The sequence below is a fragment of the Mixophyes fleayi genome, chromosome 12 (genome assembly GCF_038048845.1).
Source record: "Mixophyes fleayi isolate aMixFle1 chromosome 12, aMixFle1.hap1, whole genome shotgun sequence".
Classification (NCBI taxonomy): domain Eukaryota; kingdom Metazoa; phylum Chordata; class Amphibia; order Anura; family Limnodynastidae; genus Mixophyes; species Mixophyes fleayi.
Genome location: NC_134413.1, coordinates 63,680,444 through 63,689,127, shown reverse-complemented (window position 1 = coordinate 63,689,127; position 8,684 = coordinate 63,680,444). Strand labels below are relative to the sequence as shown.

Here is an 8,684-nt window from a genome sequence, read left to right as displayed (position 1 = left end):
GTAGCCAGAGGGTCTGCAGGTTCTGCCGGTAGTGTAGATGTGGCTTGAGGAGATGGGGGGGTGGTGGTGTGTGCTGGAGAATCCTGTCTCATCATATGTTGAAGATTTCCTGTTTGAGTCTCTCTCGATCCTCTGGCGCTGTTTTTTTTGCATAGTGGATAATGGACCACCAATACAAGAAAAGTGTTTCCAGGTAGGCCGGATCGGGCAAAGTGCGGACATCCACATAAATAATCAGATATCACATTTAAAGTTTCATAAAAATTACACTAAGTAGCAAGCTTGTACTGTGCTGTAATAGCTGTCAGCCAAAATGTTTGGTGTGAAAGCAAGGCTGATAGAGCCACACGACCCTGGGATGAGGCAGTTCAGGAGCTGATGACACACTCAGTCCCAAGCCCTAGGTACAGAGTCTTGGAGTGGCATGATCTTAAGTACTGACCTGGGTACAACTGGTTCAATCTGAGGCACAGATGTATCAGCCGCAGGCCAGGTGATTGGGAAGCTCCAGAGGTGAACTTCAGGAGCTCCAGTGTAAATCGGAGTCCAGGCTCAGAGGTCCACATCTGCTTCCAGGTATGAGAGCCCAAGGTCAGTGTTCTGCAGCCAACCAGAAGTTTGGGTGTACCAATGAACCAACACTTCCGGTATCTTCAGCGGTGGATGCTGCGCACTTCGGGAGCCCCAGCCAGGCAGCCAGGCAGTCAGAAGAGCCATACAGCGGGGTGTGAAGCTTCAGATTGTAAAAGTCTCAGTAAGTGATTATCCCATCTGGGGAGGGCCAGACTTGCTATCCATGTGCGCCCACTTGTAGCCACGAGTGGTTAGGGGGCCTATTGAGGTGGAAATAAGATGTTGTTATTAGTAGGACCTCTGCTGAGTCTACTAGACACGGGCCATGCTAGTACGTGGATCCTTGTGCAGGTAGACCCTAGACCCGTCCAGATGTTATAGGACAGAGAGAGGGACAATTTAGGAACCCAAATATAAGGGGTAGTGTGGCCCCGATGTTGGATGCAAGCAGGTGCCGATGTAGAGGCTGCAAAGCAGCGATGATCTGCGATAAAAGCTCATTTGGTGGAGAGCTGATAAACAGTTTAGCCAGTCAGTATGGCCACCAAGTCACACCCCCAATTTGTTTATTTTTTTAAAGATCACATTCTCAAAGTCTCTCGTCGAATAGCAAATGGTTCGTACTGAGGCTACGCCTTTTACTCTGACCCCAATTGAGTTTACAATCACATTGACTTTATCTTACTGGACTTCTGTCTTGCCACCAAATGTAACGGACGATGGTGTATACCCTCTCACCTGGAAGATCATTTGTGTGTATTCAATTAAACATTTTGTGACAGTCTTCCTGGAGGCTAGATAAAACTCTTGCTTAGTACCGCTAAAATGTCTGTAGCTGAAAGAGACTCTCAGTTTGTTGCTATTAATAAATCACCTAATCTTACTGACTCAACATTCTGAGAATCCTATAAAGCCACATACAAAGGCAAACTCATTAGCATACGGAAATAGTTTATTAGTAGACTAGAATCCCAAATTCAATCCCACGTCAGTCAACACCAAGAATCACTCAGCTCCAATTACTTCAAAGATCTCATTTCTGTACAGGTCACCTCAATTCAGTCTTGGTTAAATAGGCTTTAGCCACCCTTTTTATCTCAATCCTGGAGGGTGGGATTTTTGATCCCTTCACAGTGAGTGCCAAGATTATTCCTAAAAAAGTAGCTATTGCCCCATTTCCTCCATTAAACATATACCTTAAGAACTTTGCTAAAGTCCTCACTAACAAGTTCAACATTGTCCTACTATTCCTTATCCACCCGGATCAGTTGGGATTCATCACTAGCTGACAGGCTGTTGACAACACCAGGCAGACTATTCACCTGTAAATGATTGCAAATTGCCTTCAATCTTTCTATCCTTGGACGCACAAAGAGATTATTGTAAGTATGAAATTATTATAATTACTAATGCAGGAGTGCAGTACACAAGTAGACTATGTGGATTTGTGAGACAAACTTTTATCAGTTGGTTGGATTCAGAAATGTGACTTATGCTACACATTTGTGTTCCACACTGATGAACATAGTTACACATGGCATGCTCTTTATTTAGCATTGTCTGTAATTGCTTCTGACATGTACATGCTATCACTGATAACAATTTTATTTTCCACCAGGTGTTTCTCGCTTAGGGTGCGTCTGAAAATACCCATATTTTATGTAACATACTTTACACCTGTGCATTTGACATTTATTTATGCAAATGTTTTCATCTGTAAATGAGTCTCGAAAGAAATTTTCTACACGTTCAGTTAAATAGGCTTACCATGCGATAAAATGTTTAGCTCCTCTTTAAATACTGTAGACAAAGTTTTAAGTTACAAATTAAACTCTGGAAAAATAAACTATCTTGCACAAAGTCTATTTAACATGATCATTTAAAAATGGAAGCGGTTTTATAAGAAGGTTTATTGAATTCCTGAAAACTTTCTTCACATCCCTGTTTCTAAAGGTATAAATAAAAGGGTTAATCATAGGTGTGAATGCTGTGTACATAATAGCAAGATACTTGTCATAATGACTTCCCTTAGGTTTGACATACACAATGATGCCTGCACCATAATATAGACTGGCTACAATGAGATGAGATGAACATGTGGAAAAGGCTTTCTGTTTTCCCTCATCACTCTTGATCTTTAAGACAGTCATTATGATATGAGTGTAGAATCCTATGATTATAATTAAAGGCAAAACAGAAATTAATATTGTACTTATGATTGTAGATATAATGCTAATGAAGGGATCTGAACATGACAAGTTCTGCAGAGGAGCCAAGTCACAGAAGAAGTGGTCGATCATATTAGGGCCACAGAATTCCAAACGTGCTGTGATGATGGTGGGGATTAAATTAATAACAAATCCCATGATCCATGATAAAACAGCCAACTCAATACATAAAGCATGTGTCATTATAGCTGGATAGTGTAAAGGTTTGTTAATAGCCAGGTGTCGGTCAAAGACCATAATTACGAGAAGATAACATTCAGTTACACCTAAGGAGTCAAAGACGTACATTTGGATAAAACATCCATTGAAAGATATAATATTATTAGCTGCGATTAGATTGGCCAAAAGTCTGGGGATAGTGACAGTAACAAACATAATTTCTAAAACAGAGAATACACTAATAAAAAAATACATTGTAGTATGAAGAGAAGGTTCTATTCTTACAAGAACAATTATAGCAACGTTCCCCATGACACATGTAATGTAGGTCAGCAGAAAAATAACGAAAAGTAAATTCTGAAACTGGTGTAAATCAGCAAAAGCCAAAAATATAAATTCTTTTACAACAGTTTTATTTGTTTCCACCATTTTGCTGACAGATACCTATGAGAAAAAAGATCAGGTTCCAAAATTAGTATGTTAAGAATAAATTTTAAATATTCAGAATTGTATGTACATTTTTGTTATCTAACTAAATTCACAGGGTTTATTATATATAATACATTATATTTCAGAAGTTGTTTTTTGTTTGTAAAGAAAAGGAAATTTGCTGCAAGCACTTTCATATAAAATACATTATACGATAAGTGGCGTTTTACAAAATGTTATCTGATTATATCATATAACTGAGCACATATCATGCATCATATATTCCATAGCAAACATCAGAAACTGTCTTTAATCAGTTTTGAACAAGTTACATTATTGGAAAGTAATATGACTAATATGCTGTAAGTTACAATATTTTATGAATTGCGACTGACAGATGTACAATAACTCTTATTGGCAATTTCATTCGATTTTTTTTTAGTGAATCTAACAAATATATTTTTTCTAAACAAGGAGTAAAGCAGTGTCATGAGATTGGTGTGAGCACCGAGGTAAAACATGACAGATTGTTTCAGATAAGCATTTCACATATTACTTGTAACTACCTTGGGACCTGCTAATTAGGAGAACTGTAAACATCTTTATATTTTTATTAGCCATGCAGGAGCAGGGAAAATGTCTACATATGGGAAACAGTGATGTATGTATATTATGGTGCTTATTTCATATTGTGTAAACATACACAGTTATGTATGATATGTCTTACACAACACTTAACACTATTACATACTACAGGAAATGTTGAGCTTTACTAGACTTGTTGTAATGGTCAATCTTACTGGGTAAATGTATTCTTAGTAACCTAAAATAAGTACTTCAGAGTAAAGTAACATTAGCCAGCTAGACATGCTACACTATAGAGTAATAGAGCAAGCTTTGATATACTGTTGCATTAATATCTCTAGCTATGAAAATATATATATATATATAATCATAATAAAATTTCCATTGAATTAAGATTTAAAATTTGAGGATCAAGCACACAATGTTCGCATAGTTACATGCTCTGTAATTCCGAAGCAGAACAATGTGCACACAGCTTCAAGTAAATATAACTATATTTTTTGTGGAAACTGAGATTGATGGCTTGTTCACATCTATGTGCTGTTAATCTGATTTTCATCTGCTGACTAAAGTCTGATAAGTGCATTACAACAGGATAAATCGGTTCTTCTAGGCTAATTCCCATCTCTGTGTTCTGAAAAGCAGCTCACCCTATTTCTCATGTGTTAACAGAACAACCGCATGAAAAGTTTGTGGAATATATGAAAAGCCCTTCACTAAAACATGTCTGAATGACATAATAGTTGTCAAACATTCTTATGCATATTCCCAGAACATATTTGCAAATAACTCTAAATATGGAAAATATTGACTTGCAAACTGCATCATCTTAGGCACATGTAACTATAAGACTGTCTTACATATTAGCAAATATTTAGTCCCAAATCCAGATTTCTTATTAAGCCATACCTTCTTAATATCTGTAGTATTTATTAACTGCCAATCTATTTTATACAAACATTTAGTTCTGGTGTATTTGCACCACAGATGTGCCTTAATGTTGTCAGCTGCAAGCAGTCTGTGTTTTAGCTATTAGAACACATAGTGGCTCATTTTAAGTTTTCGGCATATAGTACACATTTTTATATCTGAGCATGGCACAAACCACTAGTTTCGGAACTAGTGCTTTGTACGCTTGCGCATAAGTAAAGAACACAATTTGGGCTCAACTTCACATGAGTACCATAAATCATGAACTACATATCCAATACATTAAATAGTTTTTTTATGGAGGAGAAAGCCCATGTCTATTTCTTGCTCCTCCATGAAAAATAATGTTTTTTTCTATAAGCTACATGGAGTTACATGCAAGCAAACTAAGAATATGTATGTAGTAATTAGTTATTTTACATTTATTATGATGTTTACCTTAAGGAAAATCTTGTTTAAAAATGTTATTTTATGGATAACACATGTATACATAATCAAATGAGGTTTTTTTTATTATTTGTCAATCATTGCAAACAGAAAAGTTTAGTTGCCAAAACATTCTAAAAGAAACTTAAATAAATATACATTTAAGGTGCACAAATCTATTTGTTGCTCATTCATAAAAAAAGATTGCTTTTTCCATACGTTATTATTTGTTATATGCCCGCAAATCATGAATTTACGTTTGTAGTTATTAGTTATTTAACATTAATTATGAAGTCATTATATGTAAATGTTTACCTTAAGGAAAATCTGAAGCTGTTTTACAGATAACACATGTATACATAATCAAATGAGTTTTGTTTTTTTAGTTGTCAATTAATGCAAACAGAAATCTTTAGTTGCCCAAAATATTCTAGAATAAGCTTAAATAAATATGCATTTGAGGCACAGGTTGTTATTTATACCTCAGAATAGAGGACTGGAAAGAAGAAGACTTAGCTGCGTATTCAGCCTTGGCAGTATTAGAGCCAGGTAATGTAACTTAACCTTATATACACCTTTGTTATAATGTGTGCAAATACAACATCTTACTCAGGGGACAATTGTTTCCATTGATACTTGAAATAGTTCTCATTAGCCGTTCATTCTGATACTTAATTAAAAATAGTTCTAACAAGGTCCTTGTTGGCTTCATATTTTCCTCTACACTATAAAATCAACTTTGTGCTTATTACTAATTACTTTAGTACTGAAAATATAGTTTGCTATGTATCAAGCCTTAAGTTTCTGACAGTAAAGCTGAAGACAGTACATTAAATTATCCAATAGAAGTGAACTGATATATTATCATTTTTAACCTTTATTAATAAGCTTTATTAATAAGGCACCAAAAGGTTTCCACAGCAGCAAACATAACAATAAACAAGTAGTACTAAGACTCCAAAAGCTCCAAACAAGACACAGTATCAGTGTAGCTGGAGCAGAAGTAATAAGTATTGAGACAGGAGGGAAGAGGGCCCTGCTCGTAAGAGCTTACATACTAAAGAGAGAGCAAACAGACAGCAGGCACACGAGAGAGGCAATGGGGGATTAGGTGCAAGAGGAGCATGTACAGGGAGAGGGAAAGAGGGAAGTAAGAAGAACAAGCATGGAGAAGGTTAGGTGAATGGCTGGTAGGCTTTTATCAACAGATGAGTTTTAAGTGCCCGTTTCAAAGTGCACAGGTTAGGGGACAGTTGGATAGAGTGAGAGAGGTCATTTCAGTGGATGAGGGGCATCCAAGGGGAAATTTTGAATTCTGCTTGTGGGATGAGGTGATCAGAGTGGTGGAGAGGTGATGGTCATTGGCTGATCATAGGGAACGGGCGGGAGTGTGACTGGAGAGGAGATTGAAGATATAAGGGGCAGTAGAGTGGGAGAGGGACTTGTAGGTGATGGTGAGGAGTTTGGAAAGGATTCTGTAGTGGAAAAGGAGCCAGTATAAGGCAATACATAGAGGGGAGGCAGGGGAAGAGCATTATGAAAGGAAGATAAGTCTCACAGTCACATTGAGTATAGAATGAAGGAGGCGAGATGGGAGTGGGAGATCAGTGAGGATGAGGTCACAATAATCAAGATGGGAAATGAGTTCTGTGTGGATAATGGTTTTGGTGGTATCCTAAAAAATTAAGGGCCAGATGCAGGAGATGTGAATTAGTTGGACGAGACAGTATTGGGCAAAAGATTGAATGTGGGGAGCAACAGAGAGGGAGGAGTCAAGGTTGACACTCAGACAGCAAAGTTGGGGAGATTGTGGTGTTGTTAACAGTGATAGAGAAATTAAGGTGTGATGATGATTTAGAAGGAGGGAAAACAATGAGTTCAGTTTTGGCGATATTGAAGGTAAAGGTGACACTGGAGACTGAAGGAAGAGATGAGATCACCCAAGGAGTTAAAGTATAGTGAAATTGGTAGAGGGCCAAGAACAGAGCGATGGGGTACTCCTACTGGGAGGAGGGCAGAGGGAGGCAAAAAAGAGTAAGGAGTGAGAACAGTGAAGGAGCGGTTGGTGATGTCCGAGGTGAACCATGCGAGGACAGAGCCAGAAAGACTGAGAAAAAGAAGGCTCTGCAACAGGAAGGGAGTGGTCCTTGGTGTCAAAAACCACAGAGAGGTCCAGGAGAATGGACAGGGAGAAGTGACCCCTGGATTTAGCCGAGAGGAGGGTGTTAGTAACTTTGGCCAAGGAGGTTTCAGTGGAGTGGAGGGAGTAGAAACCAGATTGGAAAGGGTCAAGGAGTGAGTTGTCCAAGAAGTTCCTGGTGAGGCGGCTGCACACAACCCGCTCTACTAGTTTAGAGGCATAGGGGAGAAGTGAAATGGGACGGTAGCTAGCGAGTGAGGTGGGGTCAAAATTTGGCTTTTAATAATGTGGAGATAATGGCATGTTTAAAGGAGGAGGGGACAATATCAGTGGAGACTGAAAGATTGAAGAGGTGTGCAAGGTATTAGCAGACAGTTTGGAAGAGGAAGCGAAGGAGGTGAGAAGGGATGGGATCCAGGTAGCAGGTGAGGGGGGAGTACAAAGATTGAGGCATTTGGCTTCTTCACCCGAGGTAGGAGCACCAGAGTTGGTTGTTGGTTGATGGTGGATCGGTGAGGGTGGCAGGAGGGTGAGGCGAGGAGGAGATATCTAGTCTGATAACCTTAATTTTGGTGGGGAAAAAGGAGACAATGTCGGAGGCAGATAGGGAGAGCGGGATGGAAGGTGGCAGGGGAAAGGAGAGATTTAAACGTGGTGAAGAGTTAGCGGGGATTAAAGGACTGAGAAGAAATGAGGGACTTCAATAAGGAATGTTTGGCAAGGGAGAGGGAAGAGATATAGAAAGAGAGAATAAGTTTGAAGTGAAGGAAGTCTGTCAGGGAATGAGATTTCCTTCAGTGGCATTAAATAGCATGAGAGTACTTTTGAAGGAAGCAGGTAAACTTGGAGTGACAAGGTTGGCGAATAGAGTGGTTAAGGTGGACAGGGGAGGCAGGGGTGACAGCTTCAAGGGCAGTGGTGAGGGAGTGATTGAAGAGAGTGGTCACCTAGTTGGGGCAGACCAGGATGGGAGGAAGGGAAAGCAGAGATTCAAGAGAGGAGGAGAAAGTAGTATGGTCAAGAGCATTTAAAAGGCATCTGGTAAGGGTGGATTTGTGCGGGGGGGAGCAGGAGAAGAGGACAGAATGAAGGAGAGGAGATGGTGGTCAGAGAGTGGGAAAGGAAAGTTAGAGCAGTCCGAGAGAGCACATTGCTGGGAGAAGACTAGGTCAACTATTTTGCCTCTTTTGTCTATTTAAAAAAGATAATTATTC

At 39.1% G+C, this 8,684-nt stretch overlaps 1 protein-coding gene across 1 annotated transcript; it reads right to left on the bottom strand.

Moving 5' to 3' along the window:
• Window positions 1-2,435: 2,435 nt before the first annotated feature.
• Window positions 2,436-3,389, bottom strand: LOC142108313 (olfactory receptor 6C4-like). Its single transcript, XM_075191947.1, has one exon. The coding sequence runs from the start codon at window positions 3,387-3,389 to the stop codon at window positions 2,436-2,438; it is 954 nt and encodes a 317-aa protein (XP_075048048.1).
• Window positions 3,390-8,684: the final 5,295 nt, after the last annotated feature.

Coding starts and splice junctions, on each gene's coding strand:
- LOC142108313 (XM_075191947.1), bottom strand. CDS start 3,389: ATGGTGGAAACAAATAAAACTGTTGTAAAAGAATTTATATTTTTGGCT.